The sequence below is a fragment of the Mixophyes fleayi genome, chromosome 4 (assembly GCF_038048845.1).
Source record: "Mixophyes fleayi isolate aMixFle1 chromosome 4, aMixFle1.hap1, whole genome shotgun sequence".
Classification (NCBI taxonomy): domain Eukaryota; kingdom Metazoa; phylum Chordata; class Amphibia; order Anura; family Limnodynastidae; genus Mixophyes; species Mixophyes fleayi.
Window position 1 is genome coordinate 5,220,618 of NC_134405.1, and position 27,561 is coordinate 5,248,178.

General features: G+C 43.3%; 3 protein-coding genes across 4 annotated transcripts in view; all 3 read left to right on the top strand.

Annotated features, from left to right (window-relative positions):
* Positions 1 to 27,561, top strand: part of LOC142150993 (uncharacterized) — a 103,594-nt gene that overhangs the window by 48,473 nt on the left and 27,560 nt on the right. Inside the window, exon 1 of one of the 2 annotated variants that reach the window (XM_075206240.1) lies at positions 5,315 to 5,386. The exons of the other annotated variant lie outside the window; for it this stretch is intronic. The gene's annotated coding sequence lies outside the window, so the exon portion shown is untranslated. Of the gene's footprint in view, positions 1 to 5,314; positions 5,387 to 27,561 lie in introns of those variants that run through there. 2 annotated transcript variants of the gene reach the window in all.
* LOC142151008 (uncharacterized) lies at positions 5,302 to 8,178 on the top strand. Its single transcript, XM_075206267.1, has 2 exons — positions 5,302 to 5,386; positions 5,627 to 8,178. Exon 2 carries the CDS (start codon positions 5,826 to 5,828, stop codon positions 6,861 to 6,863), a length of 1,038 nt encoding a protein of 345 aa, XP_075062368.1. The 5' UTR covers positions 5,302 to 5,386; positions 5,627 to 5,825; the 3' UTR covers positions 6,864 to 8,178.
* Positions 5,330 to 27,561, top strand: part of LOC142151003 (uncharacterized) — a 100,175-nt gene continuing 77,943 nt past the window's right edge. Inside the window, exon 1 of the mRNA XM_075206261.1 lies at positions 5,330 to 5,386. The gene's annotated coding sequence lies outside the window, so the exon portion shown is untranslated. The remainder of the gene's footprint in view (positions 5,387 to 27,561) is intronic.

The following is a 27,561-nucleotide window of genomic DNA, read 5'->3' on the forward strand; positions in this document are numbered from 1 at the left end:
TTTGAGCTCACCGAGTTACTGTGCTTATTGTTTACTGTACTGTACTGTCTCCCATTGTATTGTAACTTTGTTTGTCCTTGTACGACGCTACGGACACCTAGTGGCGCCCTATAAATAAAAATTAATAATAATAATCATACATACTGCACCCCACTACTGCCTGCCAGATCATACATACTGCACACCATCACTGTCTGCCAGATCATACATACATACTGCACCCCACCACTGACTGCCAGATCATACATACATACTGCACCCCACCACTGACTGCCAGATGATACATTCTGCACCCCACCACTGCCTGCCAGATCATACATACATACTGCACCCCACCGCTGCCTGCCAGGTCATACATACATACATACATACATACATACATACTGCACCCCACTGCTGCCTGCCAGGTCATACATACATACTGCACCCCACTGCTGCCTGCCAGATCATACATATATACTGCACCCCACCACTGCATGCTAGAACATATAACAAACATATTGTGACAGGATGGACCGCTTATGCCACCCTGTCTGTTGTTGCTGGGAGTCGGCTGGGCATTCTGTGCCACCATCCCCTTTTGTTATTTCGAATACGTCCCTTCTGCCGCAGTAGGAGGAGCCACCACTGAGCTCCTTTATGGCGCTGCTAGTGTCCTCCTGTGCTGGTACACTTGAGCTTGTACCCCAGAGCGCTTACTATGGATCAGGGTGCTGTGGAAGGTTCCCCCTGGACTATCACACTGGCCAGCTGCTGGGTAGCGGCAGAGCGGTGGTACTGGAGAGCTGGGTCTAAACCTCAGAAACAACCGGAGGACGAATTAGATTTAGGGTCTAATCTGTAGGTCACAGGATTACAGCAATATTGAAGAAGTTGTCAAGCAGGGTCTTGAAGCAGGGATGAGATTTTTGTGAAAGTGATATTTCTTTTACAATTTGATAAAATCTGTCTCATTTTACAGATATGGAATTTCATAGTGGTGCACGTGTCAAATATAAGTGTGAGCTGGGTGTACTCTGTGTGGCTTCACTTCAGAGGAAAAGTATGGCTGCCTTTTCCCCACATAAACTTTCTCTTCTGTGAGCTGGACAGGAATTAGCCATATTTGCTGGCTAATACAAAGTCTGAGCTCCCAGGTGAAAAATCTCTTTGGACACAGAGGTCCACTTGTATGTTTTATGAATAAAACAATTTATTTTAATAATGATTCAAGAATATATGGTCCGGACCATTACAAACTGTAAACAATAATTGTTCAATGCTTAATGCGTTCAGACACAATAATAAGCCATTAAAAGTATGCAAATACGTCAGCAGTATCTGGTATCCCAATGTCTATTGAGCTGTTCTATTACTCATCAATCTTACAAGTATAAGTAAGAACCAAAGTACTTGAGAAAACCTTTTGAAATGTCTAATAATCTTAGTAGGAGAGAGAGATTTCTCTCAAAGTTCCAGATATGTAACTGGACCTGGCCGGCCCTAATTGCAGTAGCGGTAGGCAATATTTGAGGGTTCACCAAATAAATCCGGGATGTTCAATAGTGTAAAAAATCATAGACATCTATATTCCAAATGTACCAGAACGTTGTTTGAAGTAAATGAGATGAATGAAGTGAAGCCGGATTAACCGGTCTTTAATCAACCTCTTACCTCCGTCTGTTCAGCTTCTTGTCTCCGATACTAGGGAGACTCCAAAGCTCTCGTACAGTGTTCTTCTGTTCGTATAGATTATCTGTGTCTGGTTCGTACACTTCAGGGTTTGGCGGGCGCATGCGCACGCGTCCGTGGTTACACTTATAGCAACCGACAGCGAATTGCTGTGTGTGAGTTGTGGTAGAGTCTGATAGTTGGCATAAGTATTGAACCCACCAGGTAGACCACTTGTTTCTGGGGTCGGGTCCCTTACTATTAATCTCTCAAGTTACATAGATCATTTTTTACAACCTTTGGTATTACAGCAGAACAGTTACCTAAAAGAGACACTGGCCACCTACTGGAAGTCCTAAAGGATATTAAATGTGAGTCCAATTACTTGCTTATGGCATGCAACGTGGTATCTCTATATACCATCATATAGCATGAAGCAGGCTGCAGACATGTACAAACCATTTTAGAGAGAGAGTCAGATCTCCCACAAGAACAAATTGATTTCCTTCTTGATAGCATCACTTTTGTCAGGAGCTCCGACTTTGTATTACTCTTGGAGATTGGGACCTTTCTCCTATATCTTCCCTCTTGGCAGCATACTGATATTTCAGGAAGCGCAGATTTCCACCCTTTGTTCTTTATATTTGCTGGCTACATGGTGGCTGGGGGGGGGGGCCACACTATACCACTGTTAGCCCTGGCAGCATTCTTATACCAAAGTTTATTCTGTCTGAGCGGTACTATAAGCGGCTGTTACAGAATACATATTAAACTTCCCGCCCACTCTGTGACATCATTTAATTTATTCACTTCACTGAGCTGGGGGAGGTAAATGAAAAACGTGCTTCTGTAATCTGGTCCTGGGTCTGATCACACAGCTGTGATCTGTGCATGAAAACGGAGCAAAACAGGTGTAATGAAGTGACTTATAAATGTAAATATGTCACTTTACTAATAGTTTTAGTGTTTTCTACCTATCACATTACACTATTCTTACCAATATAAATAGTAATCTGACGCACATATATTGTATGTAATGCTATTTCCTAGAATATAATAGTGACAGGATGGACCGCCTATGCCACCCTGTCTGTTCTTGCTGGGAACCGGCTGGGCTTACTTTGCCACCGTTCCCTTACGTTATCCCAAATGCGCCCTCTTGCCACAGTAGGAGGGGCTTACAATGCTGCCACCACTGAGCTCCTTTATGGCGCTCAGAACCACGTTCCTTCTGGGTAACTGTCAGTGCTAGTGTACTCCTGTACTGGTACACTTGGGCTGGAATCTGGACCTCTTACTATGGATCAGGGTTACTGTTGATGGATCCCCCCTGGCCTATCACACTGACCAGAGCTGCAGGTAGCAGGCAGAGCAGTGGTACTGGAGAGCTTGGTCCAACCTCAGAATCAGCCTGTGAGTGGATTAGATTTAGGGTCTAATCTACAGGTCACAGGATTACAGCAATATTGAAGAAGTTGTCAAGCAGGTCTTTGAAGCAGAGTGGTTATTGCTCAAGTGTCATGACAAGGACAGTTCCACTGATTAAAGGTATCAGTGGTCAGGTCAGATGGAACATCAGAATGATACATTACATGCTCAAACAGCTCACCTTTTATACAGTTCTGACATAACTCCTAGCAGGGGTAAGCCAGCCCCTTGGACCTATCTGGCTCCAACCAGTCTAGAATATTCCCTCAGATCTCAGCATCTAACAATTGAACTTCCAGATCAACTAGATTTCCATCAGATCTCAGGTTGTAATCTAGTTTTGCATCTAACACAATTTAACTTCCACATCACCCTGATTTCTTCAGATGTTCTGTCTCCATTGTTTTTTAGAGTTCCTGTCTGTCCAACACGACCTGCATTCAGGTAACAGCCCCCTGTTGTGCATTCAAGTGTTGGCCACTCACATTGAATAGACTTAATAAGCCTTAATGAGGACATCCTCTAGACTACACAACAGACTTACAAATGCTTATCAGAAATCAAACTTATACCTCAGACATGAATGCATTTCCTCTAGCAAGGTTACAAACAAAGCAAATCCCTTTCCTGGCTGGTACATTTCCTTCTAGAAAAGTGCAATACAATATGGAACATAAGTACATTTGCAATTTTATACATAAGCGACTGTGCTATTTCCTTTTAAATAAATTTATACCATAAGTTATTTATACGTGATCCAATCATAATAATGTAAAAGCTCCAAACTATTTAGAACTACTGTCATAGCATAATCCATTAATTTCTAAAAAGTTTGTGCAAAATGAAAAGCACAGTCCAACTCGTCTCACATCAGTCCTTGTGCAGCAGCTTTTCTTACAGATGAGACCTGTGTGTATCAGATTCTCTCACATGCCACCCCCAGCGCATAATATTTACTATCACATGTCCCCTTTACCCACATGCTCTCCACTGACCACTCTCTTACCCACTGTATATAGTGAGCACCTCATCACACTGTCCCTATTTTGTATTATTATTCCCTGGACCCCATATCGTCAGTTGTCATCACTCAGCTCCCAATCTGTATTGAGCCCCCATCTGCACTATTTCCTGAACAGATCTAAGCAGTAGCTCAATCTACCAGTTCAGGTCACTGTTCAGGGTAGCCAGGTGTCAGTATACATTATATAGATATATATATGTGTGGGGGAGCCAAGAGAGCCTCTGAAGAACTGAGGAACAGTACAGATGGCAGGCAGCGAAGGAGAAGAAGTAGATCTCTATAGGCTGAGGCCAGCTCCCCCACACTTTCAGCAATACAGTGCTACTCAAAATGGTAAGAGGAGACTGCCAGCAATTCCTTTAAAAAATAGGGGCACTGAAGGAGAGAGGCTGAAACGTCAGAAGTGCTCTAGTGTAGCAGCCAGAATGAAGAGGAGAGATCAATGGCAGAAAAATTGCTACCAGAGATCTCATAGCAAACAGAGAGGCTACACGTTTGCTCTGAATGTGGGAAGTGTTTTGCCTGCAGCCAATCAGCTGTCACAGAGACTCGAGGAGTAGCAAGCAGGTAGATTGAGGATTGTATCAGTGAGCAGTGCAGGAAGAATAACAGAAGCACTCACCAGGGAAAAGATGTTGCTGGGATCTCTCGTGCTGTGTGCAGTCCCTCTCAGTGATTTCTGTTCCCCACACTCAACAATGTGACAGGTGAATACAGATCAGGCTGCTCCTCTCTCTTACGGATGCCCAGGTAAATCACTGTATCTTCACCAAACAATAAAATATAAACAATTTACTTGTGTTTTTGTCATTTTTATATATGTATTTTATCCTGGTGTGGATTTATTTCAGTGTCCCAATGTTTTCAGACTCTTGAACTACGCTGTTGCGCAGGAAGTGGCTAGTGAAAGCAGGTGCAAAGGGATTGATGTGTGAGGAAATCTGGCACATGAGATTGCTGCAACTCACAAAATGGTGGAGCTTTTAATTCACAGATGTGTGTGTTTGCTGGAATACACACATGCAGTCTATGCAAGGTCTGAGCAGCTTTGTAGCACAAAAGATAGTCCCCACATATATTTTGCATTAGAAGATATTGAGACATACACAAATATTTGTAGATATTATGTTATAGATATTGTATTGTAATAGAACGGAGCAGAATGTTTGGAAGATGTTCTAATTATCCCCATTATTATGATTAGGGCGGAGGAAATTCTGGCAACCTGGTGCATGGACTGGCCACAGATGTGACAGGATTGGTGGCATGTGTTACCCATGTTTGGTAAGTGCATATAATTGGTGCGTTTTGAGGTTAGCATGTGATGATTATACAAATATTTACAGAATTAATTATAGACCATGTGCAACATACTCAACATTAAAACAATGGTCAATGAATGGGTCATAATTGTGTATAAAATATTTTCATGTTCTTTACACAATATAACACGACTTTAGATAAATTAGACTGATTAGAGTACTCATTAGGCTTTTAAATATTAATATACTTTTTTGCTTACAGGTGAAATCCCACTAACAACAGAAGATTTCTCAGGAAGGACCTTGTTCTCTAAACATCTGAGTGTTCCAAAAATAACCATCTACAAGTCAAATATACTACACATGACGATGATTCTTAAAATATAGAGGAGTCCCACAAGCAAATTTCACTTTATGAATAGGAGAAACCTTCTACAACTAAGTCGTTACACATCAAACACATGATGAATCTCACAGGAGAAAAATATCACCTGTGCTCTGAATGTGACAAACATTTTACATTTAAATCACAACTGATTAATCATCAGATGATTCACACAGGAGCGAAACCATTTAAATGCTCGGAATGTAGCAAGTGTTTTACCCAGAAGTCAAAATTTGTTGCACATCAGAGGATGCACACAGGAGAGAAACCATTTAAATGCTCTGAATGTAGTTGTTGTTTTATCACCAAATCAGCTCTTATTAAACACCAGATGATTCACACAGGAGAGAAACCATTTAAATGCTCTGAATGTAGTTGTTGTTTTATCACCAAATCAGCTCTTATTAAACACCAGATGATTCACACTGGACAGAAACTATTTGAATGCTCTGAATGTAGTAAGTGTTTTAGCAACAAGTCAGATCTTACAAAACATCAGCGAATTCACACAGGAGAGAAACCATTTAAATGCTCTGAATGTAGCAAGTGTTTCACACATATTTCAGGTCTTATAAGACATCGGAAGATTCACACAGGAGAGAAACCGTTTAAATGCTTGGAATGTAGCAAGTGTTTTATCAACAAGTCAGATCTTACTAATCATCAGAAGATTCACACAGGAGAGAAACCGTTTAAATGCTCTGAATGTAGTAAGTGTTTTACACAGATTTCACATCTTGTAACACATCAGAGGATTCACACTGGACAGAAACTATTTGAATGCTCTGAATGTAGCAAGTGTTTTAGCAACAAGTCAGATCTTACAAAACATCAGCGAATTCACACAGGAGAGAAACCATTTAAATGCTCTGAATGTAGCAAGTGTTTCACACATATTTCAAGTCTTATAAGACATCGGAAGATTCACACAGGAGAGAAACCGTTTAAATGCTTGGAATGTAGCAAGTGTTTTATCAACAAGTCAGATCTTAATAATCATCAGAAGATTCACACAGGAGAAAAACCGTTTAAATGCTCTGAATGTAGCAAGTGTTTTAGGAACCTGTCACATCATAATAGACATCAGAGGATTCACACGAGAGAAACCATTTAAATGTTCCTAATGTAGCAAGTATTATAATAAAATGAAAACAGGATTCACGTTAGAGAGTTACTTAGAGGATCTGAATGTAGCATATATATATATATCATAAGCAAGTTATTTTATTATATCACCATAATATCCATACAAGGGACACATTTTTATTTTCTCACTGTGGCGTGTTTCATATAACATCAAAGCCATGTTATATGTCAGTAGACTAGAGCTGTCTGGAATGGATACTTGGGGTATTTTCTCATGGGATGGTCTCCATGTTATTAACTAGAGCTGCAGTATACAGATAGACAATGACCATGTGGGAGCCCTTGCTGAGCTCTGTAATATACGGCTGTTCATCTTGTGCAGTTGTTGGGACTAGTAGAAGAAAGATCTTTCTGTCTAGTAGAGCGGATCAGCATCTCTTCTCAGTACTGGGATTCCTAATACAACCAGCAGAACTATGAGTAGAGAACATTTCTACAAGAACACTGCACACTGCCCTGTTTCATACTACATGTGCTCCTATTGATCTCTTATATCCCCTTATTCTTTCCTCATACTGATCTATTGCTGTCTTACCTCCCTCTGTCATGAGAACTATGTACTTAGAGAGGGTTATTTAGTAAATGGTGCAAGTAAAACCCCTGGATAATGTATCTGATGACAACCAATCAGATCATCATATTTGTTTGATGACACTAGGCTGTTAGTAGTTGACACCTGGTTGCTATGGGTTACAGCACATCTGTGTTCTTCACACCATGTTTTTAAAGAAGTATGTAAAGATCCTGCATACGTATTTATTTTATAGTCGATAGTGATCCAAATCAGCACTAACCTGTGTGTAGACTGAAGGACCACACAATATCTGTAATTACCATGTATGTTACTGGCAACTGTTTCTATAACAGTCGATGTTGAATAAAAACTGATGTTGATAACTGTGGAGATTCTGTTTTTGGGTGTAGAACTAATATATTTGTTCAGTAATAATAAATAATATTCTAAACTCTTCTATTTTTTAGAGGATGGAACCAGAGGTGATATTTAGGGGTCATGCTGTACTGACAATATGACCAATATTAAAAACACTGCAAAGACCAGTTGTCATTATTATCATATAATAAATGTATCAGTTATGTCTGTTTTACCTGTACTGAAATATAAACACAGGGTCTTACTGCCAATCAGTGATTGCTCAGTAGTAGGACAGATACATAGTATTCCCTGCTAGCTGCTGTCTGTCCTTGTCTCCTGTCCTCCAGAGGAACAACTCACTGTGTAATGGTGGCTGATCCAGTACACTAAACCCATATATATCCATTTATGTGACAATATCTACTGTAAAAATGTAACATGGACATACATTACTGTTATACTATTCTTATACATATTGGGTAAAAATGATCACACAATTATAACAGTTCAAAGAATTTCTCATTCCAGTCTATATCCTTACATGTATAATTACAGTTAGTTTTGCCTTATGTCCTTCCATGTGTCTCAGGATCTAATCCTAATAGCTCGGTCTCTATCCTCTGATGGAGGATAAATGAATAAGGAATATTGATCCCTACACTCCTGGTGTTAACCAAGATTTTCTTATGTTCTCTTTCACCTGGCCAGGACTTACATATAATAGGAGATGTGTGTGATGTTCAGGCCTACAGCATTTACCTGATCTGGGAGAGAGGATGAGGGATAGAACTCTCTGCAGTCATTGTCCCTGTAGTTGCTGCTTCTGAGGTTAATGTCTCTGTGAGCGCTGTCTCTGTAGTTGTCTCATTGACCTGATCTAAACTGTTTCTGCTTATAACCTCACCTGCTTGTTAGGAGCCGTGGCGGCCACGGGCACCGCCGTGACTCACTACCCCTCTCCCTGGCGTCCCAGCCGTCTCCATGACGACCGGGATGTCACTTCCAGGACAACCGCTGGACACCAAAATAAATACTGTTGCGCCCAGGCAATCAGAGCAACTGGGCGCACACACGGAGGATCGCCACAGCCTGTCGGCTGATGCATAGTTAATTAATTAATTAACCTGCGCCTGAGGACTTTCAGGTTGAAGCCCTGATTGGTTGTTTTTTGTATTTAAGACAAGGAGGGCTTAGCCTCCCTGCCTGTTAAAGCGTTTCAGTCCTGTGCTGTGCTGAGCTGCTTTTGGATACCTTTCTCCCTGATCTGCTGTTGTGACCATTGCACCTTGGACCCTGCCTGCTTGCCTGTGACCCTGACACTTTGGCGTGTTATTTTACCATTCTACCTGCTTGTGACCCCTGACCTCGGCTTACGTCTGACCATCCGTTACCATCTACTCAGCATCCTCTGGCCTGCTGCTGCGGTGATGCTTAACGAACTTACACTACGATAAGAGTTAAGTCCTAGGGGCATCTGAGTACCTGTGAGCGCATAAAGCTCTACGGGAAAGGCAGCTGCTATAGGCGAAGACCTCTGTCATCTGTTCTGCAAGTTCGTTATCAGCCCAGCAGTCTAACACTGCTCTTATCCCTTAAAACTTAGTTACCACTTTTATGCTCACTTTCTTTTATGATTTGTGGCCACTGGTACTTAAGGCAATGAGGTCTGCTGCCTCATTGCCGGTTATAGCTTCTGTTTGCCAGTCTGCTAACCTGCTCTCTGCCTTGTTCCTGTTTGCTGTAAATTCTACTGACTACCCGTGTATGACCCTTTGCCTGGATTTTGACCCAGCCTGTGTTTCTCGTGACCCTGACCTCTGGCTTGAATATCGACCTCCCTGTCTGACCCTGACCTTGGCTTGTTTATCGGATCTGCTACCTGCTGCCGGCCCTTGACCTCTGCTTGGACCTTACTCCACTTGCCTGGGTTCTCCCCAGCCGGTACACACTTCACGACCCTCTGTCAGTCTGCAGCCCAGTCTGTTCCCACCATCAGGGGCTCCAGTGAACACCTGATTGGCAGAGTAGACTCCGGGTTGTGTTGTGCCAACTGGAGGGGTTCCTAACAATTACCTCATTTTATTTATATCCAACTGCACTGTTTGTGCTCTTATCTTTCCCTGTTACTACTTTTACCGCCATCAAGATCAATTCTCCCCTCCCCGTCTGTGACAGGATGGACCTCCTATGCCGCCCTGTGTGTTGTGTTGCTGGGGACCGGTTGGGCTTGCCTTGCCACCGCTCCCTTTCTTTCTCCCAAATATGCCCTTTAGCCACAGTAGGAGGAGCTTTTGCTGCTGCCACCACTAGGCTCCTTCACTGGCACCTAGAACCGCGTCCTTCTGGGTAAATCTCACTGATAGTGTAACCCCCTTGCTGGGTGTGCCTGGATGTACTTATTTTGATATCATATATTAGAAAGGTACTGTTTTTTTTTCTATTGTGTATATTTTGGTATAGGAAATGTATTTATTTCTGACACCAGGGCAGGAATATTGTTTTTTGTTTTGTAACATTTCAAGAGGAAATCCTCATTAAGGCTAATTATACATCTTGCATGTGAAGTGGACAGCACTGGTTTAACCTGAAAACACAGCAGGGGACCTTTAGCTTCTTTCCTGTGTGGCCTTTTGTCCTCTGTGTTAGAACCTGTCTGAACAATGTAGACTTAGGATACAAGGAATTTAAGATATAACAGATTTATGTGAATTTTGTTAAAAGTATAAAATTGTGTTAACTTCAAGTGTAGAGGATTTTCCATCCTGAGATCTGATTGAATATTTCAGACGTGGTGGAGCCATCTAGGATCAGGTGTTACCCCCTGCTGACGTGTGTCAGAATAGGTATAAAAGGAAAGCTGTTTTATCATGTCATGTATTATACCATCTGTACTTCTGGAGATCACTAGTCCTTACAGTAGTGCATGTAACTGTCCTTATTAGGAAACTTGAGCTAACAATCATCCTTTGCTTCAATTTCCTGCTTTGGCAACTACTTCCCTGCTGTAATTCCCATGACCTGCAGATTAGACCCAAATCTAATCCATTCTCTGGCTGTTCTGAGGATGGAACCCAACGTCTGCCCACTACCCAACAGCTCTGACCAGAGTCATAGGCCAGGGGGAACCATCCACAGCAACCCTGAGGTTAGTGGTACCAGCCCAGGTGCCCAGTGAGGGAGTACACTAGCAGTGACAATTACCCAGAAGGACGCGCTTCTAGGTGCCGGTGTAGGAGACTAGTGGTGGCTGCAGGCTCCTCCTATTGCTACAGGAGGGGTGAATTTGGGATGGATAAATAAAGGGGACAGTGGCAAAGTAAGTCCAGCCGGTCCCCAGCAATAACAAAGCGGTATAGGAGGTCCATCCTGTCACACTGGACACCTGGCTGGTGCACCTGACCTCAAGCCTTCAGATCAGGGTTGCTGTAGATGGTTCCCCCTGGCCTATCACACTGGCCAGAGCTGCTGGGTAGCGGGCAAAGCACCGATACTTGACGCTGGGTTCCAACCTCAGATCAGCCGGATAAGGGAATTTGGTCTAATCTGCAGGAATTACAGCAAGAAAGAAGTCATCAAAGCTGGATCTTGAACCAGTGATGTTAATTAGCTCAACAATCATATTAAGGACAGTTAAACTAGTTTATGGTACCCTGGCAGGAGGTAATCCAGCCACCTGCCCCTCTAAGCGATCCAGGGGCTTTATGTAGCCTGCACATAAATCAGCCTGGAGGGGTTTAACATTTTCTCTAATCTTGTTTTTATCTCAAATTAACTTGCAAAATTCACATTACTCTGTGATCACTTGCATAGGAACTGTACCGCCTCCTGTCTTTCAGGCTTGGCAGATGTTTTGGTCATTCAGAAATGAACATGTCTAATTAACATAACATTACCTGTCTACAGTTGTAAAACCCAAACATGACATTCTGTCTCCGAAGTCAATGCCTTTAAATACAAAACACATACCAATATAAAAAGATAATAAGATTGTTACTCACCGTAAAATCCATTTCTCTGACTCCATTGGGGGACACTGCGAGACATTGGGGTATAGTAATGGGCTCAGGAGTCCTGTCACTTTAACTTGTTAAGTCTGGGCACTCCTCCTCTACTTAACCCCCCCCCCCCCTCTCAGAGAGATCCTCAGTTTTGAATAACCAAGAGTGAACGTAAAGGAGGTAATATAACCTGGACAGGTCTTAAATTATAAAGAACCATAACCAAGGTTTTCACACACAGAACTATATACAGAGCAAGGGAGGGTGCGCAGTGTCCCCCAATGGAGTCAGAGAAATGGATTTTACGGTGAGTAAAAATCTTATTTTCTCTTTCCTGCCATTGGGGGACACTGCGAGACATTGGGGATATACCAAAGCTTCCTCAAGGGTGGGAATGCTCTGGACCAGCTGCACGCATAACCCTGTGACCAAAGCTTGCATCAGCCGCCGCAAAGCCTTGAAGTCTGTAAAATTTAGAGAAAGTGTGGACGGAAGACCAAGTCGCCGCCCTGCACAACTGCTCCGCAGACGCCCTGTGCCTGGCCGCCCAGGAGGCACCTACTGCCCTAGTAGAATGGGCCTTCAAATTTCCTGTAACGGACAGAGAAGCTGCAACGTAAGCTTCTCGAATTGTGGACGTGATCCACCTGGCAATTGACTGCTTTGAAGCAGGCCAACCTCTCTTGTTTGCGTCATATAAAACAAAAAGATCTCTGGTCTTTCTAACCTGAGATGTACGGTCTACATAAGCCTGTAGAGCTCGTACCACATCCAAGTACTGCATAGACCCTTCTGAAGAATCCTTCTTTGACTTGAACACAGGTACAACAATTTCCCGATTAAGGTGAAACCTGGAAACCACCTTAGGAACGAAAGATGGTTTATTACGAAGGTCCGCCCAATCAGCGTGGAAAATAAGAAAAGGAGGGTCACAGCGAAGAGCTCCAAGCTCAGACACTCTGCGAGCAGAAGCTATCTCCAACAAAAACACTGTCTTCCACGTAAGATACCTCAAGTCTATTGACCCCACGGGTTCAAATGGAGGCTTAGAAAGAGCGCGAAGAACCAAATTGAGGTCCCAGGGCTCGACAGGATGGCAAAATGGAGGTTGCATATGTAACACCCCTTGCAAGAAAATCTTAATGTCAGAATAATCTGCAATCTTTTTCTGAAAGTAAACAGAAAGGGCTGATATCTGGCCTTTGAGAGAGCCCAGACGAAGACCCCTCTGAACCCGATCCTGTAGAAAATCCAACACACGAGAAAGCTTAAATCTAGAGGAATGGAATCTTTTAGACTCACACCACAAAATATATGTCTTCCACACTCTATAATATATAGAGGACGAAGAAGGCTTTCTGGCCTTAATCATGGTAGTTATAACCTCTTGAGAGAAACCCTTTGCTTTAAGTATTAGGGTTTCAGTAGCCAGGCCGTCAAAGCCAGCTGATCTAAACCCTGGAAAAGGAATGGACGCTGAACCAGAAGATCTGCCCGCATGGGAAGCCGGAATGGAGGAGCCCCTGCTAATAATAGCAGATCTGAGAACTACGCTCTGCGTGGCCAAAATGGAGCTATTAGAATAGCGGGAACTTTCTCCCTCTTCAACTTCTTTAGAACCCGGGCAATCATAGGTATTGGAGGAAAAAGATACACCATCTGATATGGCCATGGAGCTGACATGGCATCTATTATTTCCGCCCCTGGGTCTCGAGCTCTTGCGCCGTAGCGTGGAACCTGATGGTTCAGCCTGGACGCCATCAGATCTATGTCCGGGCAGCCCCAACGGTCCACCAGAAGGGAGAAGATCTGACAGTTCAAAGCCCATTCCCCGGGATGAAGTGTCTGCTGAGGAAGTCTGCTTTGCAATTCTTCACCCCCAGAATGGCTGAAATCTTGGGCACTTGATGCTCTGCCCAAGACAAAATGCGCTTGGTCTCTCGCATGGCAGCTGCACTGCGAGTGCCCCCCTGGTGGTTTATGTATGCCACCGTGGTGGCGTTGTCGGACTGAATTTGTAGTGGTTTTCCTCTTAGAAATTTCTGGGCTCCTATCAGAGTATTGTACACTGCTCTGAGCTCTAGTAAGTTTATTGGGAGAAGTGATTCTTGAGGGGACCAGAGACCCTGAAGCTTTAGAGTTCCTGTTACACCTACCCATCCCAACAGACTTGCGTCTGTTGTGACTAGAGTCCAAGCCCAGGTCTGTAAGGATTGGCCCTTTTCCAGATTGCTTTGGGACATCCACCAGACAAGAGACAGCCTTGTGGATCTGGACAGACAAATAATCTGCTTGTCTAAATTCTTCTGAGACCCTGACCACTTGAGTAAGATCTCTGCCTGAAGTGGACGGGAATGAAACTGCGCAAAAGGGACTGCTTCGAAAACCGAGACCATTGTCCCCAAGCATTTCATGCAACTGAGGACTGAGACTCTCTTTTTCACTAGAATGACTCTGGTCCTTTTCCACAGGGCTAAGACTAAACAGAGTATAGGCAGGAGCCTATACTCTAGTGACCTAACTCTCCAGTCACTTAAAAAAAACTGAGGATCTCTCTGACAGGGGGGTTAAGTAGAGGAGGAGTGCACAGACTTAACAAGTTAAAGTGACAAGATTCCTGAGCCCACTACTATACCCCAATGTCTCGCAGTGTCCCCCAATGACAGGAAAGAGAAAAATACATTTGCAATGATACACAGAGGTGCACTTCACTCCTAATTAAAATAGCTATCTACCATAAATTTTTTATAAGTGATCCAGCCACCCCCATGTCCATGCAGGCAAACAGCGGGTCATGTCCCCACGATTTGGCCCCTGTCCCGCAGTCCCTTACTATTGGTGATATGGGGGATCTGGCCCTTCCTATCGAGATAGTCCATCTGTATTGCTGTGGGCCTTTCCTTGCTTGTGAATGGTGTGAAAATCATAAACTTGAAATGCAGGGCTCTATTTCAACAGTCTATCATTTTCCCCTGATGTGTGCTGTAGCCAATTTAAAGGGTTGTGATCAGTCACCACAGTAAAATTCGCGGGTTACATAGATCACACATTACATCAGGATCATGTCTAGCTGAGGGTGATCTGCTGATCCTGATGTAATGTGTGTCTATGTAACCCGCTCTCCCAGGGATCTGTGTAACCCTGTATAATCATGGTCATGTGGGTACAACAGTCACATGGTGCACAATCACTGTGACATCACCAGGTCACGTGGTTACAGCAGTCACATGGTACACAGTCACTGTGACATCACCGGGTCATGTGGGTACAACAGTCACATGGTACACAGTCACTGTGACATCACCGGGTCATGTGGTTACAGCGGTCACATGGTACACAGTCACTGTGACATCACCGGGTCATGTGGTTACAGCAGTCACATGGTACACAGTCACTGTGACATCACCGGGTCACGTGGTTACAGCAGTCACATGGTACACAGTCACTGTGACATCACCGGGTCACGTGGTTACAGCAGTCACATGGTACACAGTCACTGTGACATCACCGGGTCACGTGGTTACAGCAGTCACATGGTACACAGTCACTGTGACATCACCGGGTCACGTGGTTACAGCAGTCACATGGTACACAGTAACTGTGACATCACCGGGTCACGTGGTTACAGCAGTCACATGGTACACAGTCACTGTGACATCACCGGGTCACGTGGTTACAGCAGTCACATGGTACACAGTCACTGTGACATCACCGGGTCACATGGTTACAGCAGTCACATGGTACACAGTCACTGTGACATCACCGGGTCATGTGGTTACAGCAGTCACATGGTACACAGTCACTGTGACATCCCAGGGTCACGTGGGTACAGCAGTCACATGGTACATAGTCACTGTGACATCACCGGGTCATGTGGTTACAGCAGTCACATGGTACACAGTCACTGTGACATCACCGGGTCACGTGGTTACAGCAGTCACATGGTACACAGTCACTGTGACATCACCAGGTCATGTGGTTACAGCAGCCACATGGTACACAGTCACTGTGACATCACCGGGTCATGTGGTTACAGCGGTCACATGGTACACAGTCACTGTGACATCACCGGGTCACGTGGTTACAGCGGTCACATGGTACACAGTCACTGTGACATCACCGGGTCACGTGGTTACAGCGGTCACATGGTACACAGTCACTGTGACATCACCGGGTCATGTGGTTACAGCGGTCACATGGTACACAGTCACTGTGACATCACCGGGTCACGTGGTTACAGCGGTCACATGGTACACAGTCACTGTGACATCACCGGGTCACGTGGTTACAGCGGTCACATGGTACACAGTCACTGTGACATCACCGGGTCACGTGGTTACAGCGGTCACATGGTACACAGTCACTGTGACATCACCGAGTCACGTGGTTACAGCAGTCACATGATACACAGTCACTGTGACATCACCGGGTCATGTGGTTACAGCAGTCACATGGTACACAGTGCAGCAGGCTTGCGACTAAATCCCCTTCACCGTAGGTACCTGATACATACACTGTATGGGAAATAGCACACTCAGGGCCTGAGTCATCAAGGGACGTATGGCCCTTTTCAGCGCGTAGCGAACGCCAAAGTTTAGTGCGCATGCTCGGTTGCCGGGTCTGTTTACTTTCGCGAACGCAAAAACTGTACGGCCGCGATCGCAAAACCCATTTGCGACGAGCTACGAGTTCTGGGCGGGAACAGAGAGGTTGAGGGGCGTGGTGACGTAGTCAATTTCTCATAGGGGCGTTCCCGTCTAACTACGTCCAAGTCATAGTGGTGCGAACGCAGGTGATCGCGTTTGTGGTGGCGTACGCAGTGCGCCTGCCAAGGGTCTAGTTTATCTATCAGATCTAAACCACGAGCACACACAACTTATCCGAAGGAACGCCCATGTGATCAGGACGCATGCAGACCCTCACCTGCATACTCTCTGCTAATTAACCACTGCTATAAAGCTCGGCGTAGATGATGTGCCCTGTTCACTGCTGATTCATTTACTGGTATGTTTGCATGATATATTTTAAGTTATTACTATGGTTTCTTTGGTTGATTTGTTTTAACATTTTATTGTTTGAATTGTCTTGGACTTTTTTGTTATTTTGGGTGTTATACTTTGTTTCAGATAATAGTTACAGATAATCGTTTGCTTGTATTGGGCTGTGTAGTACTTTGTAGATTATTTTTATATTTTGTTTACTTTTTTTTTATCTTTTTTAGTTTCCCATTGACAATTGTTTGCAAGTGAGCAGGATAATCCTGCTCCATTTTGAGGTAAATAACATGGGTCTAGGTCTGCAACCTGACATAGCATAGAAGCAGATGGAATAATTGTATTTTTTATTTTTTTTTTAGTTTCCCATTGACAATTGTTTGCAAGTGACCAGGATAATCCTGCTCCATTTTGAGGTAAGTAACATGGGTCTAGGTCTGCAACCTGACATAGCATAGAAGCAGATGCCATAAATTCTTATTCACCCTCTGACAATTTTTGTTTTGTTTTTTTAGCCACATTATGAGTTTGGCCAACCCACTTGTTGGTGTAAGTATATTGTCAATGTTTCCTGTGCAAATAGGAGTGACATTTTCCAAACTATGAATTAATTGTATTTTTTTCACATCCTTCTCTTTTCAAATATAGCGTTTCTTAGAAATGGCCGAGGCACATGTGGCAGCACAGGAGGGCAACCAGCATCGCCGCCCCCAAAATCAGCAAGTAACCCATCGTCGCCGACCAAGGGAGCGTGTGTTCAGGCCACGTGTCAGCCTCTTTAGCATGTCTGATGCTGAGGTGGTGCGGCGTTATCGGCTCCCGCCTCGTGTCATCCTGGACACCCTGCGCATAGTGCAGATTGACCTGGAGCCCAAGCGCAACAGCCCAACAGCAATACCGCCATTGACTAAACTGTTGGCGGTATTGCACTTTTGCGCGACAGGGTCTTTTCAGACCACTGTGGGAGTCGCTTCAGGGATGTCCCAGAAGTCCTTCAGTCGTGTGCTAAAGGTTGTTCTGGGGGTGTTTGTGTTGCGTCTAAGGCAATTCATACATCTGCCACTCGATGAGGAGTCCCTGGTGCCGATAAAACGGCAGTTTTCCCACATAGCCGGTTTCCCGCATGTCATAGGGGCAGTCGATGGGACTCATGTAGCCTTGGTCCCCTCCGGTGGGAATGCTGCTAATTTTTTAAATCGCAAGCATTTCCATTCTATAAATGTCCAAGCTATATGTGACGCCTCTCTTCAGATTCGTAACCTGGTAGCTATGTGGCCAGGGAGTACACATGACTCCTTTGCCTTCCGGTAATCAGGGATGTGGGAAAGATTGCAACTGAGGCAAAGTGGTGCAAGGCCGAATGGTGATGCGTGGCTATTAGGTATTTTTATTATTTAACAAACATGTCATGTATGTAGTAGTTTAAAGTGGAAATAGTAATGTCTTAAGTTTGGTAGCTAAGTAGATATATTACAAAGGCACATTGCAATATCATTCAAAAGTACATTTAATTGTGATGTTTACCTTAAAATCCTACCTGGGTAGCTGCCCATATGAAAAGTTGTTCAAAAACTTAAACCTTGGTTACAAATACATTGAATATGTTATGTGTCTGATTGCTTCTTTTGCCATTATTTCCCATCCATGTTGCCTGTCTTGTTGGCATAGATATAGTTATTTGTGTCTACAATTATGACACTCGCTCATATTTTTAAACTTTTTCATTCTTGTCACCCCTTGTAGGAGATAACGCATACCCTTTTCACCCTTGGCTCCTCACTCCTCTATTAAACCCACGTATGGAGCAGGAGATGGCATACAACTCCACACATACAGTCACTAGATCGGTTGTGGAGAGGGCATTTGGTCTTTTAAAGGCCAGATTGCGTTGCCTAGATCGGTCTGGTGGTGCTCTAATGTACGCTCCAACCACTGCGTGTGATATCATAGCTCTGTGCGTGGTGTTACATCGCCATTAGGAGTGGGGTTCCTTGGGTGGAGGAGGCCGAGGTTGCTGTCCAGGAGGTGTTAGATGCTCACCCCAGCCCTCCAGAATCAGTTGATGCTGTGTCTTTCAAGCAATATGTCCTGGACACCTACTTCTCTTGTAAGTGTTTTTGTAATGTTTTTTAAAAATACAACATACATAGCTAATAAGTTTATAATTATACAATTTATTTACACAATAGCAAAAACACAGCAAACAAACAATTATTTTTTTTACAGGGCCTCTTTGCTGGTATAATGGTTGCATCACATGGAGGATGAGTCTGGCTTCTGGTAACCCGTCACATAGAAGGCAACAGTGGGGAGGAAGCAGAGGCCAGTGGAGCAGCAGTGAGTGACTGTGCAGCAGCCGACGATTGTGTGGCACGGGTGGCAGATGGGGCAGAGATGGCAGATGGGGCAGATGGGGCAGAGATGGCAGATGGGGCAGAGATGGCAGATGGGGCATAGATGGGAGATGGAGCAGAGATGGTAGATGGGGCATAGATGGGAGATGGGGCAGAGATGGTAGATGGGGTAGATGGGGCAGAGATGGCAGATGGGGCAGAGATGGTAGATGGGGCAGATATGGCAGATGGTGGTAAATAATAGTTGTATTGCTGATTAGAATGTGAATATGGTTCAATGTCAACATATGGGTTGGTTTGAAAATGATGGTGATGCATTTGGGGTCTTAGACTAGAACCAATAGAACCTTGAGAGTGGAGTTGTTCAATATGTGAAGACGGGTGCGTGCGATAAGGCCTACTTGTGGAATGATAATCGGGTGAATTGTAGTATGATTGATACATGGGACTAAGAGATGGAGAGAAAGAAGTAGGAGAAGATTCCTGTGATATGCGTGATTGGTGATATACACTGCAATAAGGTCAGTGAGACGGGTAAGGGTAGTGTTGATAGATGAAAGGTTTAAGTCCATAGTGTTCTCTTTACGGGTGAGGCTACTGTGTAAAGTGTGCCCCATACGGGTGAGGGTTGTGGCAATATCTGTGGTATTGGACTGAATAGTGGCATTTGTGTCTCTAATACTGTGATAGCAGGCGTGCAGTGATTCCCGTTCACTGACTTCTGGCTCCTCACTCATCTGATGCTCTTCCACATCACGTGGCTCCTCCACCAGCTCATCCTCTGAATTGTCTTCCGCTGTATTGGGGAAAAAATTAAATAAATAATTGAGTCCTTAGGTAATTAGTGTGAATTTATATATTTATATATATATATATATGTGTGTGTATATACCTGTAGCTGTGATAGGCTCGCTGGCGGGTGGGCTACGTCCAGTGTCAATGCGGCCCACACCTTGAACCTTCTCCGCATCCAAAGAGGCCAATGCCCTGGTCTCCAATGAAGTCAATTCCAGCGTTGCTGGAGGTCCACCACCTGTCATTCTTGCATGTCTTCTGTGTTCAGAAATTTTATCTTTTAGGCAGCGTTTAAAGTCTTGCCACCTGTGTGCAAAATAGACACATTAGCAGGATAATATTATCCACAAAATCTGGACACATTTAACCAATTTTTGTACGCTTCAATACTTACCTTTTCTGGACCTCATTAACCTTGCGTCTGATTGGAGCCACGGCATTGACCTCATTTGTAATTTCTTCCCATATTCTTGCTTTTGATGGTGCAGAGAGTGGACGCGGAGTGGAGTGGAGCCTATCAACAGCCAATTCGACCAAAATGTCGATTTCATTTTTTGTGAAATTAGGCTGTCGTGTTTTTTTAGCAGCAGCAGCAGCAGCAGCAGCAGCAGCAGATGATGATGAGCCGGATGGCTCATTGGAGTCTTGTTCAGACATGTTCAGGTTCTCCTGTAGAAAAGAAAGTGCAATTATTTCATTTCCTACGACGCTATCTATGTCAGGTAGCAGACCTAGGCCCATGTTACTTACCTCAATATCTGGCAATATTAACCGTTTCCTGACAGCAACAACTTAGAAAAGCCATGCAGAAATTGTCAGGGCGAACTATCGCATGCTGTATGTGATTTTATAGTGGTGCGTACGCGCCCGAATGCTAGGCACGTTTAAGCAGTGATTGACAGGTCAGTCAGCCATCTTAGTACAGGTTCCGCGATGGACGTGCAGACGTACCGACGTGCACTGAGAACCAATCGGTAAGCAGGATATTAAACTGTCATTTCTGAGACAAAATGAGGTCTGCAGTATTCTCACGTAACGAACTGCGGGTGCTGACAGCAACGATGGACCGTTGTTTTCAGCCCGCAGGGAGGTACGTGGGAAATGATGACAAACTGCAGGCATACAGAGCCGTGCGCAGGCATCTGCGTATGCAGGTTGGTACCCGCCGCTCCATCGTGCAGTTGCAACGCCGATGGAGTGATCTGCGGAGACGGCAGCCCGACCTTCTTGCAGATTTGAGGGCTGAAATTATTGCTAGTAAGTCACCCTCAAACACTATATAATATGGCAATGTAATTTTTTCTTCTCACAGGAAATATGGACAGAAAAGGCCTATTTTCTGACCATTCTCATACTAAACGTATGAATAATGTTAGTCTTATTTGCGATTATTCTGATTATGTCCTATTATATATATGTTAAAAATTTAAGTGTACATTTATTTACAAATTTAATGTTATTGACATGAGTACCATTTTAGCATTCCAAGCTACCATTCGCTGCATGTATGTATGTATTCGCTGTGTATGGTGAATACATTACAAAAATACACATAAGATAACGCATAATGGTCTCCAACAGGACGCCAACGCAGCTCCGAACACCACCGCCAACATCAACAGGTGGTCACACCGAAGGCGCCAGGTGGTAGCCAACAGCAACAGGTGCAGTCAGCGGTGGTGGAGGATTCGCCGCAGTCCGCTGACCTGGCAGCATCACCTCTGCTATTCCAGAGCCAACCAGAATCCACCTCTCAGCAACCACAAGTGCTGGTTGAGGAAAGTAAGTACATTACATGGTAATTTTCGTATACTTTAGTTGTGTTTTTTTTTTTTCAATATATGATGTTTGGATTTTTTGGGTAGAACTTGACAAACAGTTTTCACTGCCCATTCACAATACAAGGCATCCTAAGTTCCTACAATGGGAAAAATGTCCTCCCACCAATTCTTGTCTTGTGCGCAGGCCAACTCAGCTGGCAGGCTTTAAAAATGCACCCTAGAGGGTGAGATTCTCCTTGGCTAAATTTTGCAGAAAGTTAATGTATACAACAAAACAATATAATACTAATATAATACTTTGTATTGCTTGTGTCTCCCCCTTCCCTTTAGGTTGTAAGCTCTCATGCGCATGGCCCTCTTTTGTTGTGTGCTCCTTCTACAGTACCTTCACCCTCTTGGCCTTCTTCGATAGGCCTGTTTTCCCTGTTTTCTTAAGCTTAGGCCTTCTTGCTGATTTCTACCATCCCTTTCACTATCTGTCAGAGATAATCTGATTTGGTTTACCCTGTCACCTGTCTTTGTATCATGTTGTGTCTTGGTTCTGTTTTCAGTATATGTTATGTACTCCTACATTTATCATAATTTAATGAATGGGGCCAGTGTTTGGGTAACATTCATTTATGCACTATACCGAGCTTACAAAATGCAAAGGTACAAGAACCGACAGCTAGCATTTCACCACATTGAAATGTATTAAGAGTGCATCTACTAAATTGTTGTCTTTCATTTTTTGCAGCTGATGAGGAGTCGATGTGTCCTCCAAGGCACAGCCAGAGGCTTCTGGATGAATTAAAAAAAACAAGAAAAAAAATAGAAAAAGCATAAAGAAAAAGCAAAAAAATGTAAAAAAAAAATAAAATATCTAAAATAAATGTTAAATACCTCTAATTGATTCTTTTTTCCCTGTTTCTTACTTAACATTTGTTAATAGTTTTAGTATATAAATTAAAATATTTTTGTTACAAGAAAAACTGGTATATGTGTGATTTCATTGAACTAATTTACGTATTAGCATTATACACTTAAGTAAAGCTGTTGTTTAAAAGCCAATGGAGAAGAGGCCAACCAATGGGGTCACACCTCACATCCGGGATATAATGTGATAAGGCCCAAAGAAATAACAGTTTGGTACGACATAACCTCTTTCTAAAACATATACTGAAAACAGAACCAAGACACAACCTGATACACATGGAAAACAGGGCTAGCGGCATAACCTCATTGGTGTTATATAGGTTAATAAAGTCATAAAAAAATTTCTTCAGCAAAAGACACTTAACGAATAAAATTGGATCATTGTTTCTTTACAAAATAATAAGCTCCCACTCTTTTTCTATGATGAAAACTCTGATCTTAAACAGACCAGAGATGTACTTTGTGTTTCAACAAAAGAAGGTTATACTATAATTTACACCTATCATATAACAATTGGATGAGAAAGTATTTAGGCGTATCCTGATCCTTTTGAGTCTCCTGGATGCAATGGACAAGTCGAAGAAGTCTGTGCAAGTCTTTGTTGAAAATCTCTGGATTGAAAACATAGGTTCTTTGAATAACTACTTCATTTCTGTTAATATTCCTTTCCTTCCAGCTGACACCAAAGGCTTATATAATATAATAATAATATAATACATATGACATTCTAAAAACACATCAAATATACATGATATACTGATATATGATATACGATAAAACACTGTAAATATTACGAAATTTTAATCATCAAAAGTAAAACATCTTGACAGGGTAAACAAAGTAGCATAACAAGGAGAATATATATTTTTACGGTTATTTGCAACCAGCACCATGATTCAACAATTGAGAGATACACCAATGATGTTACTATGCACTAAACAGCGTAGCGTTCGCTTCTGCACGTTATGCAAGTAAGTGCCGGCGTGTACGGACGTGAACGGGTAGAATAGGAAGACTTGCGCCGCAAGTCATGAAGCTGCGTATGTGAGAATACGCAGCTTAATGACTTCGGCCGTTCGCAGCCACAAAGTACGTACATTAGTGCACGTACGTACGCTGCGCTCATTGTGCGTCCCGTAATGACTCAGGCCCTCAGTGTGAACCAGCTAAATCCCCTTCACCGAAGGTACCTTTTGGCCCCCTGCTGGTCAGGTCATGAATTGATTCATGAATAGTCATGAATAGCTTGAAGATTTAAACCAAGACAACGGCAGGTACTTCCGCTAGTAATTAAGTACAAGAGAGTCCCCTTTTAGACGAACGAAAGTAAATAGTGACAGTGTTGCTTCGTAGTGTGCACTGACCTTGAAGAGTTAACATGAGGTTTTTTAGCTGGCCAATGGGGGTGAGGGGGTCACTCATTTTAATCAGTCACTCGGCTTGGAAAATCCAGGAGGGAAGGCCATGTCGAGCCAGATAGGAATATAAGTTTATTTTCTGTATACTTTTTCTTTGTATTTCCTACTTGCGTTTTTTCACATCTTATTTCTCCATTTTCCCTTATATCTTTTCTTGTTTTTCCCCCTTTTTTCTATAGTTTTCCACATCTCCCCATTTTCTCCTCCCTTTCTTTCTTTTCTTTCCTTTCCCCTTTTTATTAGGGATGTGCACCGGCGACTTTTGAGGTCTCGTGTTTTGTGTTTTGGATCCGGATTTTCGTTATTTTTGAGGTTCGGATTTGTCTCGCAAAACACTTGACGAAAGGTCTCGGTTCGGATTTAAGGTATTGGATTCGGATTTTTTTTGAAAAAAACATAAAAAGTTTAAAAATCAAGTTTTTGGGCTTATTTTCACTCCTAGGCTATTATTAACCTCAATAACATTCAATAACAAGCATTTCCACTAATTTACAGTGTATTCTGAACACCTCACAATATAGTTATTAGTCCAAAACGTTGCAACAAGGTATCTTTCTGGACTGCGTAGAGGAGTGGGTCACCACAATATATATTAAAAACCCTGAACTTTTATGATTCGCACCAATAATTGTACCTGGACTGCGTAGAGGAGTGGGTCACCACAATATCTTAAAAACCCTGAACTTTTATGATTCGCACCAATAATTATACCTGGACTGCGTAGAGGAGTGGGTCACCACAATATATTAAAAACCCTGAACTTTTATGATTCGCACCAATAATTGTACCTGGACTGCGTAGAGGAGTGGGCACTGGGCACCACAATAAAATATATAAAAAACCTTCAACAGATCTGCATTACACTACACATACGGCTGCTCCTCCATCCTCTCCATCATATACATGTTGGAGTTTTAGCGTGTGACAACCTCTTGTTTTTGATAATGTCAGTGCATTTTGAATATTTTTCAATTTGCCCCACACCACTGAATGTACTTTATCTATGATACGCAATACGCATCTATCTATCTTGACTGCGTAGTGTGGTGGCCCCGGTACACAATTTGGTACCGAGGCCACAATATAATTAAAAAACCCTCCACGTGTCTGAATTCCACCAAACAAGTATCTGGACTGCATAGTGGGGTGGCCCCGGTACCCAATTTGATACCGGGGCCACAATACCTCCTCCAAACATGGTACAGACAATTCGTCATTGAGATCCCAGACAGACAGGGTCAAAGTGTTATTGTTTGACTTTGTAAACCCAAAAAACTGTCCCTGTTGCACATAGTCGTGCAATGAAGACTGACTTTTTCATTTAAAGGCACGATCTTTCAAGTGTAGTGTTTGTAAGTCTAAGTCATATTATACTTTTGGTAAAATTGGTTTATTTTGTTCCTCTTTATGGTAATTAATTAGTAATAGAATTAAAGTAGGAAATAGAATTAAAGTATGAAATAGAATTAAAGTATGAAATAGAGTGGTATAGAGTTGCAGTGTGGTATAGATAGAGTGGTCCACACAATATAATAATAAAACCCTCAACTGGTCTGAATTCCACCAAACAAGTATCTGGACTGCGTAGTGTGGTGGCCCCGGTACACAATTTGGTACCGAGGCCACAATATAATTAAAAAATTGGGCATCAACTGTCACCGTTGTTTAATATCTGATACACCTAAATATGGACTGCACAGTGGAGTGGCCCCGGTAGTAAATTTGGTGCCGGGGCCACAATACCTCCTCCAACTTCCAAGTGTAGTGTTTATAAAGACAGACAGCGTCGAAGTGTTATTAGTTGACTTTCTTAACCCTAAAATTGTCCCTGTTGCAAATATTCGTGCAATGGACAGTTACTTTTCTATTGAAAGACTCAAGCTTTCAAGTGTAGTGTTTATAAAATATAAACAACAATACAGTAGTTTTAGAGCACGTCAATACCTCTTGTTTTAAATTATGACACGGCATTTTACTTTTGGTTTAATTTCTTGAATTTTTTTACATTTGGTTTTACTTTTTGAACATGGCAAACGACTGTTGCTTGGTCATATAATGCAAAAAAAAAAGTTCCAAGATGGAATTGTCCTTGGGCCCTCACACCCACCCTTATGTTGTTGAAATAGGACATGCACACTTTAACAAACCAATCATTTCAGCGACAGGGCCTACCAAACAACTTTGGCTGAAATGATTGGTTTGTTTGGGCCCCCACACCAAAAAAGCTATTCATCTCTCCCTGTACAGACTAAACAGGCTCTACTGAGGCAAGATGTCGTCCTCATCCTCAACCTCTGATTCCTCTCCCCCTACAGTGTGTACTTCCTCCTCATCACACATTATCAATTCGTCCCCGCTGGACTCCACAACCACAGGTCCCTCTGTAGTATCTGGAGGGCAGTGCTGTACTTCATTGAGGAATTGATTATTCATTTTTATAAACATCATTTTTTCAACGTTGTGAGGAAGCAACCTCCTTCGCCGCTCACTGACCAGGTTCCCCGCTGCACTAAAAACTCTTTCCGAGTACACACTGGAGGGGGGACAACTCAGGTAAAATAGAGCCAGTTTGTACAGGGGCTTCCAAACTGCCTTTTTTTCCTGCCAGTAACAATATGGACTGTCTGACATGTCTACTTGGATGGTGTCAGCAAAGTAATCATCCACAATTTTTTCTATTGTGACAGCATCCAATGCAGCGAGAGTAGACATGTCTGCAATGGTTGGCAGGTCCTTCAATCCGGACCAGATGTTATCAGCATCCCCGCCAGTGCCTCTTTTGGGAAAACTGAGCTTTTTCCTCGCAGCCATAGATGTGGAAGAAAATGAGGGTGGAGCTGTTGGCATGTCACGGTCCTCTTCAGAGGACAATCTCCTGACCAGCAGGTCTTTGCACCACTGTAGACTTGTGTCCGCCGGAAACAGAGACACAACATATGCTTTAAACCGAGGATCGAGCACGGTGGCCAGAATGTATTCCTCTGACTTTAAAAGAGTGACCACCCTCGGATCCTGGCAAAGCGTACGAAGGGCTACATCCACAAGAGCTACATGCTTGGTGTAATCGCAATGGCTTACCAGCTCCTCCCTCACTTTCTCCAGCTGCTTCTGCAACAGCCTGATCAGGGGAATGACCTGACTCAAGCTGGCCGTGTCGGAACTGACTTCTCGTGTGGCAAGTTCAAATGGCTGCAGAACCTTGCACAACACGGAAATCAGTCTCCACTGCGCTTGACTGAGGCGCATCCCCACTCCTTTGCCTATGTCGTAGGTGGCTGTGTAGGCCTGAATGGCCTTTTGCTGCTCCTCCATCCTCTGCAGCATATAGAGGGTGGAGTTCCAGCGCGTCACAACCTCTTGTTTGAGGTGATGGCAGGGCAGGTTCAAGCTTTTTTGATGTGCCTCTAGTCTGCGGTAGGCACTGGCTGAATGCCGAAAGTGTCCAGCAATTTTGCGGGCCACCGCAAGCATCTCCTGCACACCCCTGTCACTCTTGAGGTAATGCTGCACCACCAAATTAATGGTGTGGGCAAAACA

Coding starts and splice junctions, on each gene's coding strand:
- LOC142151008 (XM_075206267.1), top strand. CDS start 5,826: ATGATGAATCTCACAGGAGAAAAATATCACCTGTGCTCTGAATGTGAC.